The 14,079-nt window shown below is 39.8% G+C and overlaps 1 protein-coding gene across 1 annotated transcript; it reads left to right on the top strand.

The window, feature by feature from the left end:
- The first annotated feature begins 822 nt into the window (after nucleotides 1-822).
- Nucleotides 823-13,589, top strand: atxn1l (ataxin 1-like). Its single transcript, XM_077201800.1, has 3 exons — nucleotides 823-947; nucleotides 3,199-4,271; nucleotides 10,303-13,589. The coding sequence occupies exons 2-3, from the start codon at nucleotides 3,324-3,326 to the stop codon at nucleotides 11,611-11,613; spliced, it is 2,259 nt and encodes a 752-aa protein (XP_077057915.1). The 5' UTR covers nucleotides 823-947; nucleotides 3,199-3,323; the 3' UTR covers nucleotides 11,614-13,589.
- The last annotated feature ends 490 nt before the right edge of the window (nucleotides 13,590-14,079 follow it).

Below are 14,079 nucleotides of genomic sequence, written 5' to 3'. Positions count from 1 at the left end.
TTACTCACCCTCAAGTTGCTCCAAAACTGTATACATTTCTTTTTGAGAATATTTTGAAGAATATGGTTCACCAAACAATTGATGGGCCCATTGACTTCCATAGTATGGAAAAAAAAAACTATTATGGAAGTCAATGGGCCCATCAACCGTTTGGTTAACCATATCTTCAATATATTCTCTTTTGTGTTCAGCAGAAGAAAGAAACTCATACAGGTTTGGAACAACATGAGGGTGAGTTAGTGATGACAGAATTTTACTTTTTGGGTGATCTATCCCTTTAACCATGATTAGTGTTATCAGTCTCGTTGTTTTTAACCCGGCTTTGTAGCCTCTATGTCTGAACGGTAAGGATATGTTTTATCTAAGAGGCAGTAAAGCTATTTAATGGTCTGTTTCCTCAAGGCCCAACATAACATATAGAGACAGCTCAACATTGCCCTCTAGTGATATTATACGGAACATGCAGGGAAAACATCTATGCTCACTGAATTGTGAAAAGAGAAAAAATAACTAACATGATTTCCATCTTTAAAAATTATGATTTTAAAATGATATATACATGTGTATGTAATATATGCATGTAAAACAATTATGTATATTTAATTATATGATATAATATGAATGTGATATGAGTATATATATATATATATATATATATATATATATATATATATATATATATATATATATATATATATATATATATATATATATATATATATATATCAGTAATAACCCATAAACCTCCTTAAAAACTGAAATGTTTCTGTTGTAACGAAGCCACTGATCAACTCCTCCATGACGTCATCAACGCGCGCCGCTGGTCTTCAGTCTGCTGGCCTCTGGAATGGGCAGATACCACCAGCCCATATTTCACCATTGATTTATTGCACGAACTCCACAGAGAGTCTGTATTTTTCCCGTCGTCTACACGATGCTATGCGGAGGTAAGTGTTTTTGTCGCAGGGGGTCTGCGTGCGGGTAAAGGAGCGGCGGTTTGAGTATGGGAAGAGCGATTAACGTTAGCTCGTTAGCGGCGGTCCGGTGGAAATCCCAGCCTTTCATTTTGTCCTGCTTTAGTTTCAAACATACTTCGACTACCAAAGTTTTTGACTGGACGAAATGAAGCGAACGCACCAAAACCGTTTTTATGCAAATTATTGATTATATTGCCCTTGTGAAACGTGTGGCTAGTGAAGTTAAATGCTTTGATAGCAGCTGGCTAACGCTTGAGTCTTGATGAAAACATCACTAGTGTCTCGTGCCACGATTCACTTCAGCGCGATGTCAATCCTGACAGGGATTACTAACATCCAAAACACAAAATGTGTTCTTTATTGCATCTTATTTTTGTCTTTTAATGTTTTTATTACGCTTTTCTTTGTCTGTTTTAGTTTAATAGTGTCAGAATAATGTAGGCTGGCGAAGTTTCCGTTTCATGGAAACTTTTCGTTTTAGCAAACGATTCGGTGACTGCTTTTTGATTTATGAAATTGGCTATTAAAATTGCTTTATTTAGAAAGGTGGCAGTGTCTTTTATCCACCTGTCATGTAGTAGCAGAAATCTACTTTTACTACGGAGTAAAATTGCGCCTTGAATTGATTTTTTGGGGCATTTTATTACCTTTTACGCGCGTGTGTTTTTATTTGGGTCTGTCGTGTATTTATGTATGATGCTTGAAGTCTTCTCTAAACACATAATACACCTAGATTTGTATTAATATGTAATATACCAAATGTTAGACAGCACACAAAAAATGAGAACTAGTATAGTGGTTTAGAAATTGTTTAGGCTCCTTGTATTTCTGCACTTTCTTTCCCTTTATTGAATCTGACGTGTATGAATCACAGAAGCATCATGGGTTCAACACAGTCAACCTGGAAGAAATGTATATTAAGTGCTTAATCTTCTAGGCCTAATTCTATTAACTATTATGGCTGTTACTGCACTTATTTTTTATTGTGAGGTTTGTTCTGTGAGATATAAGGTTAACTATTATTAGAATAAGCTTTGAAATACTATTAAAAGGTTGTTGTAATAACAGTTGTAGTTGTTAGAGTATGATGTCAACGTTACTAATTAAAATAAAATATAGTAAAATGTGATAAATCTTACATTTTGAATGATTTCGTTTATCTGTAAATGGAAGTTTGCAAAATTTCCCTTTAACTGCTCTGAGGTTAAGTGATGTTTGTCATGATGCTCGTATTTTGCTTTCTTCCATCCTCAATGTTATATTTAGGCCAAACTGGAGGGGGCATTTGTGGATTTCCTTGGTAATTTCCAATGTTTTTTTTTTTTTAGAAAAGTGGCGTTTGATGATTGAGTAAAACAGGTCTGTGGTTAAGGTTACTCAAAGAGACTTCCACATTTTCCTTTAAAATATAAATGACACAGTCATACCTAAAAAAATGGCATTTTGTCACTTTTTTTCAAAGGTTTTGTAATGTGTAATAATGTTCTTAAATATTTTAATATTTCATTTTTCATTTTCATTTCATTTTAACATTTTCAGTTTATTTATAATTTAATTTAACTTTATCTTTATTACGAAAACTATAAAAAAAATGGTTAGCAATAACACTTGTATTTTTTATATATATATATATATATATATATATATATATATATATATATATATATTTATTATGATATTATGGTTGTTTAATTGATGGCTCAACAGTTATTATCAGTTTTGGCACATCAATTGCAAAATTGTGTGTTTTAGTGTATATTGTCCAAATAATCTGAATTGAATCAAACTTGGCTGCAACTAATAAAACTAAAGGGTTGATTCAATGTTGATTGTTTTTTCAAACTGACAAATAAACAGGGAGATCTGGGAGCAAGTAACAAGGAGAAAGATTATGCAAATTCCTAAAAAATTGTCCTTTAAAAACGTGAAATGCAAAGTGAACTATGCTATGTAATATATATTTGAAAATATGTACTCTTGCACGTTGCTTATAAGTAATATGGCAGTTGTACTCAATATTCACAAAAAATATTATAGCAATTTATATGCAGAGTTTGAATATGACATTTGGCAGATTGTTCACATTCTTTAATTGACTAGTTGGCACTAGTTGTCTAAACCAGCCATTTTATTGGCTTGGTCAGTGTGTTCAGTAATATCCTATACATCATTAGTTTGAATATGTTGTTTGTATTTATTCGTAATGTCTTTATGCATTTAGGTAAGGTGATGGAAGAGGCCAGTGGGAGGTTCTCAGAGCTGATTCCAGTGGTGCTATTTCCGCGGCTGTCAGGCTTTGTCCCTTCCTCTGTTCAGTAACGGCGCCCATTCTCATCCCAAATCACCATGAAGCCAGTCCACGAGCGCAACCAGGAGTGCCTCCCTCCCAAAAAGCGTGACCTCCCTGTTAACAACAACAACAACACCTCCACCAACAACAGCAGCAGCAGTAGCATCAGCGGCGGAGCGGGAGGCAGCGGAATTGGGAGTGGAGGAGGAGGTGAGGATGGCCCATCTTCACAAAGCTCTGGAGTGAGCGGAGAAGCCCAAAGTGGTAGTGGCGAGTGGGTGCGAGCCCAGCCGAGCATGCATTATGAGGTGGAGGGTGCTGAGGGTCTCATCGGGTTACCCATGGATCAGTATAGCATGCTCTATAAAGTAGCTTTGCCCGCTGGCACCTACTCACCTGTTCTTAGCCACATTTCTCCTGCCTACTCCGTTCCTCCCTCGGTGTTACAGCATACTAGTGTTCCCTACCCTTCGCTCGGGTACACCCAGATCCCGCACTCCTCCTTGCAGTTTGTTAGCTCTCCGTACGCGACTGCGGTTCCCTACGGCGTGCCTGCGGGATTTGTTCCCCAGCCGCACCTAGTTCCATACCAATCAGTGATTCAGGAAGGAGTGGTCTCATCCCATCAGCAGCAGCAAGTCTCGACCCACGCGTACACCAAAATGACAGCGCCTCTGGTGCTCCCGTCTGAGCAGGCGGCGACGCAAGCGGCGCTGGGGACTGTAGGGATGTTACCTGCCGGGGAGCACGGCCCGAGAGGCGTGCCTGTGTTCTACCACCCCGCCGTCAGGGGCGTCCAACCTCAACGAACCCTAGAGCAGGAAAGGGAGGTGAATGGTGGGGACCTAGACCACGGAGGCAGGGAGAGCCATCTAGATGCAGTTTATTCGGCCAGAAGTGCACGGCTGCTGCCGGAGTCCCATCAAGACAAGAGCTTGAAAAGCCGCAGCCTGGAGGGCAGAATGTCTCCAGGACAGAGAAGCACGCCAGACACTGATCTCGAGGTAAGGGACAGGTGGTTTACTTATAGGATCAATGTGTTCAAGTATGGTAAATGTCTTGCTGAAGGTTTTGTAGAGAGTTTTAGAAATAGACCTTTTTCACAGACTTCGCATTTCCACAATTAGTCTTTCAAATCTAGTAAAGTTTTTCATTTTTAAATAAATGTTATACACATGTAAAACACATTCTATTGTCTTATATTACCTTAGCAGTAAATGACAAAAGAAAAAAAGAATTAAAGGTGCTCAAAGCGATGTCACGCGTTTTTTAGGCCAAAACATTTTTTGTCACATACGACAAACATCTCCTCACTATCCGCTAGCTGCCTGTCTCCTGAACACACTGTAAAAAAATGCGGTCTCTGCAGACACCCCAGGCTCCACAAACGGCAACAAAAACAAACTGGGCTAACCCGCACCACGAAACATAACAAACTGTTCCAGCCAATAACCGATAAGAAGGGTTTGGGGGGTTAGTGCGCGGATGAGGAGGAGGGAGGGTCTAGCTAGCCTTCGTTTTGTTTGACAATACTTTAAACGTAAACAAAAAGTGATGTCACCTGACATCGCTTAGAGCACCTTTAACACTGCTGCGACAATGTTTTTTAATACATTGGCTGAGGGACTGATCTGATGATACATTTCTGACCAACTTAATCACTCTCTTGATATTAGTCATGAAAACGCTATAACGGATGTTTTATTTTGCTGTTGGAGCAAATGGCAATGCAAACATTTTTTTTTTCTGTTTTCAAGTTTACCCAACTGACGACTTATGCTAATGTTAAATGTTAAAAGGGTCCGTTCAAAGAAAGTGGGTTATTGAAGGTCTGTGGTTTTTCACTCCAGAATTCAACCGTTTTGATGAACAAACTGAAATGTACATGCTGTGGCTTTAAAAAAGAAAGGGCATGTAGGCTAATGTGCCATGCGAGACAGTGTGTATTAAAGTGTATTAATCAAAAAAAGGTGATTTTAGAACACAAATATGATTTTACAACAATTTTATTGCTAATGTCAGCAAATTAAAACTGCTGCTGAATGAAACAATCACGCATTTGACTTTCTGTTTTACTATAGTTCATAAAAAGTTGCAGATGGGTTGTTGACATGACATGTGACCGCAATTTGTGACAGCAATTTCTGGCATGCTATAATCGGAAACTCATTGGATAGTGGGTATAGGCTACATGTCAGAATAGAGCAAGACCAAATGTGGGTTTGCTAAAGCAATGCCTAAATAGCTATTTGAAAAGGGGAAGTCATTTCAGAAGAAGATCAAGTTATTACAATATTACGGCGAATGTACTTCTAAGTAAATAATGTGGTCAATTTCTATTTCTTATTGAACAGTAATTTGCCACATCACAGGACTATTGAGTGCACTGCAGAAATGCTGATTATAAATGGTGGCCAGTCTATAATTTTGACCTATATTGAGATCAGATCTTTGTTTAAAGGTGCAGTAAGCGATTTTTGAGAAACATTGTTGATATGTGAAATTGACACACAAACAAACACACCCATCCCTTCATTTCTCGGCCCCCTAAATAGCAAACACGCTATGAAACACAGGCAACCAATAACTGCTGGCACATTAGACAGCTCATGCAATGAATGAAGCAGCTGTGATACAACCGCATACCTTGGTTTTGTGAAACATAGCAAAAAACAATTTTGATCACATGTCGAGCAGAAACAAAGGAACCTCGGCGTCAGTTTTCAAGCCTTCCCTCTCTCTAACGTCTCCCCAGAGCTTGAAAGCTTTCCAATATTAATGTGAGTCCTAAAGCTCTTATCTGATCATAACCCGCCTTCCAATTAAATTCCTCAGACCTTTTCCTCTTTGGTAATTTCTCATCTCTCTCTCTTTCTCTTTCTGTCCTACTCGTTTACTCACTCTCTTACCCCACCATGAGTGTATACACCCCCTACTGCCAATCCACATTGTTTTTTTTCTCCTATTTACATAACCAGGACTATATACAAACACACTTTTTCAGCACACACAGAACATACATCTATCTTACATTCACAAAATTCACAAAATTGTTTAGGTGTTGGTTTACATTTTCAATAGCTTTTCTCAGAAAATCGCTTACTGCACCTTTTTATGGTGTCTAGATGAAGAGAACCCAATCAAACAAATAACACAAATTTTGTATTGTAATTTGTAAATGATATAAGAATGAATTTATTTGCTGGGTTTTGTTTTCATGTTTAAATCTCTAAATCTTTTATTCTAAATGTTTCAATTTTCTGAAGTGGTACAGTGAGATCCAAAAATCGAAAAACCACAGTTTAATTTTTGTATTTATAAACTATTAGGGATGCACCGATCCACATTTTTTCACTTCCGATCCGATCCCGATACCTGAATTTGGATATCGGCCGATACCGATACTATTCCGATACCAGAGCTGTGTTTGCTTTAATATTATTATTAGTATATGGTCTAAAAATAATTATAATAAAGTAATCAAAAGTAAAATAGCACTGCAAAGTTTATCATAGATAGATTTATGCTTATTAAAACTAAAGTTATTCATTCAAGAGCTTTGAGTGATTTGAGCGCGCGCTGCATTGGGAACAGCATCTCTAGCGCAGATTTTTGTGCTTATAATAGCTCTTTTTATTATTAAAAGTGTACCGCAATTTAGCAACAGTAGAGACCGCATTTTACAACAATCACCGATCATGCTGATTCTGTCTTAAAGTTTGAGTTTAAAGGAGAAATGACAGTGTAGGCTAACGTTACTGCTGCGAGGGAAGGAAGTTGCGCTAGACAGAATGCTGCTAAGTTATAGTTTTTAATGGTTTTACCTCAATCAGTGCTTTAAGTGGCATATTGAAAATATTGAAAACATTTTGAACAAAATGTAGGCTACATAAAATAAATTATAAAACATAATAACCATAGAACAGTAGAACATAAACATGAGTCTTGCTATGGTTCATTCATTTCTTTACCCGTTTCACACACCCTCTCCGGACCACGTTGAGTTGACACCATGATTGACACATGGACACTTGTAATCGGATTGACGGCTCGATCGGACTAAAAAACCCTCATGTAAACACCTTAATCGATCCGATTGAGCTCCATCCGAATGACATTCCGATCGGATTGAAAGGGGTGGTTTATCCCTTATGTAATCCGATCGAGAGAACATGTAAACACTTGATTGAAAACCGAAACTGAAAGGACTGCACATGTGCAATGACGTTAAATAAACATAATGAGTATAACGCGCGGAACGAGCTGTTTTTCCTGTTGAATAAAGTGTCATATTAATAAGCTTCCCGTCATTCTAAAATTCTCATTTTATTCGCGCGTATGTGAAGTGAAGCAGGACAACGTCCCACCAGTCCTTGTTGTGGATTCTCATCCACAGACGCCTGGTTTTGGCCGCGGGGAGGGGCATTTTTACTTCGTGATCAGCACGGCAAAATGGTTAATATGCTCTAAATTATGACCAGAGACGAATTAATATTACGTCTGCTGTTTAAAACAAATAAAGAACTAATAGAGGAGAATATTTATGCGCGAACAGCGGGAAACTCTGTATATTCGTGCAGTTTGTGCATGTCAAAAAATCTGATCCGATTTGAAACTTGTGACATATAAACGCGCACATCGCACCGATTACTTTATTTATCATTCATGTAAACACCTTGTTCAGATTCATCAATCGTATTGATTTCATTCCGATTGTGTCCATGTAAACGTAGCTACTGACAGCGGCAAAAGCGACGCATGCTCACTTGTAAAACTCAAGGGTGTATTGGTAATGTAGTCTCTGCTCTCGGTGGGACGAATTCGGAAGCGTGCATTGTGAAGGGCGCTCTGAAAAGCGACAGCGCAGCCAAAGGATTAAAACAGATGTGCAAATGAGCATACCGTTACGCTAAAAGCACGTTCTGGGCGCACGGAGAGGTGGCGGTACGCTCAAGAGCTATATTTGGAAGTGGCGGTACTGAGTACCGGCGCGTACCGGCCCACTTAAAGCACTGACCTCAATATATTCTATAATCTTTGGAAGCCGAAATCTAAAATAAAATAAGACTAATATCACAGATCTAAAGTGTAACCATATAGATTACGTTTGAATGTGTAGTTCTGTTCTCCGTCGATACTCATTGAGCAGGGCTGTCGTGTTGTGCGCGCTGTGGCTCCGCGTGAGAGATCTCTCTCTCTCTCTTCTGGACTGCGAATAGCAAAAATGCATCACAGACCAATGGTTTAAATAATACGTCTTTGCAAACATTGCATTTCGCTGTCTTGCTCTGCTGCAGTGTTTCCAGTGTGAAGTATTTCCACCATAGGATTTCCACAGAGCGAACATATTGGCAGCTATCCAGCTAGCTGGCTGCAAACTGCGGAATGGATTTCCTGAGCGGGGGTCTCTGTGTCTCATTGAGCCGCGCCTCCGTTCAGGAAATCCATTCCACAGTTTGCAGCCAGCTAGCAGACTAGCCGGCGGGAATCACTTTTGGAGTCATTTCAGCAGACAACGTTAAAGCGCAGACATGGCTCATGGATATCGGATATCGCCGCAGGTTGGATCGGGAAAATCCGATACGTGAATTACGCTGGTATCGGTCCCGAGACCGATACTGGATCGGATCGGCCCCATCCCTATAAACTATCATAGTAATTATTAATGTTAGCTTTTGGTTTTATATTTTTCAGTTTAATTTTAATTTTAGCATACTTTTTTTTTCATCTAATATTTAGATCAATTACTGAATTTTTAGTTTTAGTTGTTAATATCAACACCGCACTGAACGTGTTATTGTTATAACTTCCCAGGTATCCACATTTGAATAGAAGTTGGAAATCAGGTTTCTTTGTTGAACTGATTATTACCTGCACTGCTACAACCTGATTATTATACAACCAGTAAAGTTCACTTGGAGTGCAACTACGCACTGTGATGTTTTGCAATGTCAGACTTTTTCTCGAACTTGATTTAATATTACAAAAATATTGTAACATAATCTGGACCTACACAGAGTAATATTTTAAATGTCTCCTGCTTCATCTCTACTTAATGTATTTTCAGAGTTTTTCCTTTTTGGGGGCAATTCTTGTGAGTCAGCATCAGTTTACACCACTTCCTTCCTTTATTAGCTTTTTTGGGTGTGTTGAGGATTGAGTAACTCAGGCTACTACTTAGAAACAACAGAGATTGGTTTTTGATTTATACTCAACAGAATCTGCTGTGACAAGTCTTGAGGCAAGTCTCACCTTTCATTTGTCACTATTCAGCTTATGGTGCTTTATAAAAAAAAAAAGGAACTCCCATCCAAATGTCCATTCTATCTCTATAAAGCCTACTGTATCATATTTGTTACTCAAAATTCTAAGGCCTTTAAATTATCACCATGATCAACTTTGCTGAAAATCTTGTCTCACAATCACAATCTAGCTACTACTTGCTTCCGTCATCTGATTGATAGTTCATAGCTACTTCTTTTGCAAGTAAAAGACATTTTGTTATAATTATAACAACGTTCCCTTTCAGGTTGTGGTACATTTGTCGTCTTGCTGTGAAATCTACTTATTATTATAAATTAAACGTAAGAATAACCTTTATATTTGTATATTCCAAGCAACTTAGTTTTATTTGATTATCCCTCATTTATATATATTAAAATTATATTTATATATAAATATTGTCTCACTAGGATATTATTGGGAGATATTGTGACAACTGATATTTATATGCATTTTATGCAAATATTCTCCTGAACTTTTATAAAAATCTCATTGATTTACATTATAAGCTATAAATAACATCAACTGCACCAAATTGCATATTTTTGCTCCATTTTCCCTCCTTAAGTGAGTGATCCATATTCTCCTATATCATGAGCCATAAATGTTGATACTAAACAAAAACGCACATCCAAATCTTTTTTATTTATTTATTTAGATTTTTAAAATATATATTTTGTCTAAATATTCAATAAACTGTTCTATTTAAAGAATTCGATTTTTCTGACTGTTATTTTGTCATTTCATTTGTAGGTCCAGCAGGTGGTTGGACGACTGGCCTCTCCTGTCCATGGCATGAGTCGCAAAGAAGCAGCACATGTCCCTCTGAACCTTTCTCAAAGCTCTCAGAGGAGTCGAGAGACTCAGAGCGAAGTCAGAACAGCATATGCATTAAATCCTGCTGAATCCAGAGCTCATCAGCAGCATATCGTTCAACAAGGTCATGCCGTGATCTTGGCCAATGGGCAACCTGTTTTCGTTCCCCTGGACTACCATCATCCTCAACAGCAGCAGCAGCAGCAGCATTATCAATCCAACGATGTGGCCTCAGCAGCCATCGTTGCTTCTCCCGCTACATATACAAAAGCCATGGATGCAGTAGCGTGTCTCCCAGAGCGGGCGGTGGCAGAGCTTCCTCCCCAACACGGTCAGCACCTTCCCACTCAAGCTCCTGGTGCTTTACCACAGGCTCCTCTGCTGGCACCCACCGGCCCGTCGCACTTCATGAAGGGCGCCATCATCCAGTTGGCTACCGGAGAGCTCAAGCGTGTGGAAGATCTGCAGACTCAGGACTTTGTGCGGAGTGCAGAAGTTAGCGGTGGACTGAAGATCGACTCGAGCATGGTGGTGGATATCCGCCCTAGTCAGCGGCCAGGTCTAGTGGCGCTTCATTTCAACGTAGGGGAGCAGCAGAGCAAAGTGACTATAGATGTTCCCCCCGAACACCCGTTTTTCGTTTTCGGACAGGGCTGGTCGTCCTGTAGCCCTGAGGGGACTGCCCAACTGTACGGTCTCACGTGCCACCATCTGCAAGTGGGTGACGTCTGCGTGTCTGTGACGCTGCAGCAGCAAGCCACGTTGCAGCAGAAACCGACGCAGCAACTGCAGGCCCGGAATCCCACCAAAGCCAACTCCACGTCAGGAGCCCCTCCTCAGCCCATGGGCCCCCCTGCGCCCCAGCACACCCCTCGGCCACCAAACCAATTAAAGATGGAGCGTATCCACAGAGAGAGGGACAGGGACAAGGAAGAGCCCATGCAGGTCGGGGGTCCTCGACACATCGATGTGTCCCCCAGACCGAACAGGACTTCAGCAGAGCACACTCGGAGCCAGAGCAACTACTATTTGCACACTGAGGGTCATGCTCCACCGGGAACCGGAGCGGGAGCCTCTTCCATAGGGGCGTCCCAGAGGCGGTGGTCTGCTCCTGGCTTCCAAAGATATAATATCAAGAATGAGGAGGGAAGTTTAGCCTCAGTTGCCACCTCTGGCTCCTCTCGGCCATCATTTATCCCTCAGGAGGTCAAGCTATCCATCGAGGGGCGCTCAAACGCCGGCAAGTAGCAGCAAACACAAAAGAGATTGTCTTTGGGAGTGAAGTGTCAGTCGGATGTGAAAGAGGGAGTGTGGTCGGAGAGAGAGAGAATGTAGCCTCAGAATGTTTGAGATTTTGCACATATTGGAAGATTCCCCTGCTGCCCCCTTCTCCAGTTCTTTTCAGTTCTGGTATCGAGCAGAGGACTTATTTTGCCAGGTCATTGTCAGAATTCGCAATGATCTGCATGGGCAGCTTTATCTGGTAAATCACGTACCAAAGCCTGCATCGTCTGCGTGTTCCTGTGGGTGAACTATCATGTTTTGACAGTGATCACTTGCATAAAGATATCTTGCAGTTCCTCAAGTAGATGTTTATTTCAGAAAGGCCAGGGATAAGAATGGGATACAGCCATAGAATCTTAACAAGCCTTTACAATAATAATTATATTTTGAAGAAGGACGAAAGAGGATAGATTGCTCAACAACTTTTTTCCCTAAAAGACAGGCATTTTCTCTCTAAACATTGACTGTTTCCCTTGTTGCGCTGCCAGGCTTTTATTGGCTAAGACCTTAAAACTTGGACAGTTTTTAATGCGTCTCTCTCTAGAGGTGTGTTTGTCCTCACTTTCCTACACTCTCCTCCTCTCCCTGCCTCTTCTCAGGGTGCTTCTGCTGAGGACTACTTTCTAGTCTGGAGTTTGAGAACAGTTGCCCAGCATCGTCACATCAATCAATTGATCCAACAATCTTTCTACAATCAGGAACTATTTCCAGATGAAGTCTCATACGCATCTTAACAGTTGCATTAACGACTCCTCAGAGGTTTTTAGTTTTGATTCAGCAGTGGCTCTGAATCTGCATTCCAGTTTCAATATGATCTCTCCTCCTCAACCCATTGGAGTTATCATTTCCCAGTAAGGCTGGCCTAGGAAAACACCTCTAAATAGTACCTCATGGTTGGAAGCATCCTTCAGTCTGATTATTAACTTCTTTTTTTAATCCTACATTGTTGTGCCCTATTTCCTGGAGACAACATGTGGTGTCAGCCAAAATCAGCCGTGCTTGCGAAGCTGAGACCAAATGTGGAACAGGTTCTAGTCGTTTGCGAACGGCTTGTTCCTGTTGAAATTGATTATTGCTCTGAAGCATGCAGGTTTAAATGAAATCGTCCCATTGGAAGCGTTGAGCACAGACAAGTGTAGATTCACTGCTGTTGGGTGTGGACTGACCCTGCTCAGTTATCAAAATCAAAGCAATAGTTGTTTTTCATGTTTTTTTTTTTTTGTTTTTAAATCCCGTACAGGATAGATTACTCCTTGTATTTAGATTTTTCTATGTGCAGCGTTTGCAGTCTGTATGTAAAGACCTTTTCAACCTTTTCCTGCACTTCTCTTGATTTTCTAAGATAATGCAGTTTTACTTTGTGATAATACTCACTCTAACAGTTACAACAGGAGTTCATTACAAGCATGCAATTACCCCTAAATCAACATCTCTTTCTTTTAGGCAGATTTTCTGTCTGACCAGTAGTGTCTTTAGAGATGACATATGAAATCACACCTCAAAATAGGGCTTTCTTGAAACACCCGCTGATTAGGAAATTCAGGGTCAGCTCTTGCTATTTATAAAAAGACCTTAGTCTACCTTAAATTATGTCCTAACCAGGTATGACATGATAAAACAAGTGATGCATAACGTACATTGTGGTGTGTCTGCAAAAAGCGCCAAGAAACAGGATGCTTTTGGCTATCAATTTTGTCGATTTCTGTTTTTGTGGTATTGTGCTCAGTAACTCTGCCTAACATGAAATCTCATTGGTCCAAAATCCTTCCATAGGTTTTTTTTTGTCACAGGGTGCAGAATTTTTGCTTTCAGTTTGGATGGACAAATTACTCATCACTGGAAACTTGTCACGTCATGTCTGGTTAGGACCAGTGTTGAACCGTAAAGTCATCTTGAAAGAGGGAAGAGCTTTATTAATATAGTTTCAAATTCAAATCTGTGCTGAGGTTTTTATGGTTTCTTCTTTGGTTTCTGTAATTGGTGAACTCTTGTACAGTATTGCGTTCTCTTCTCTTCTTGGCAATATTACCCACGAGTGATTTTTAAAACTTGTACTGCAGGTCTTGTATTGCACAGATAAGTTCAATTGATTCACACTGACTCTTTAACAGGAATCAGATATAATGTGTTTTATTGTTTGTTTGTTTTTGTTTTTTTAATAATGAAGGGAAAATGTTTGTGTTCTTTTGAAGTATTCAGTTTTGTTGGTGGTTTTTGGCTCACGAGAAACTGACAGGCAAGGTTGACACTTGTTTACACATTAGCCAAGAGAAAATGCTGCAGTTTCACTTTTCGTAGTTACTGAACATTTTCAGATGGGTGAAATCATGACTTAAGTGCAATTAGACCAAATAATATAAACATTAGGAAGATTGTGTTTAGTTTCAAAACAGCATTCCAGAAAAGAGCCTGACATTACCCGTTTTGCTG

Source organism: Siphateles boraxobius, unplaced genomic scaffold (genome assembly GCF_051911475.1).
Source record: "Siphateles boraxobius isolate OS27281-9 unplaced genomic scaffold, OSU_SipBor_1 48, whole genome shotgun sequence".
Taxonomy (NCBI): domain Eukaryota; kingdom Metazoa; phylum Chordata; class Actinopteri; order Cypriniformes; family Leuciscidae; genus Siphateles; species Siphateles boraxobius.
Note: the sequence above shows the minus strand (reverse complement) of the source record. Positions and strands in the feature narration are given on the sequence as shown.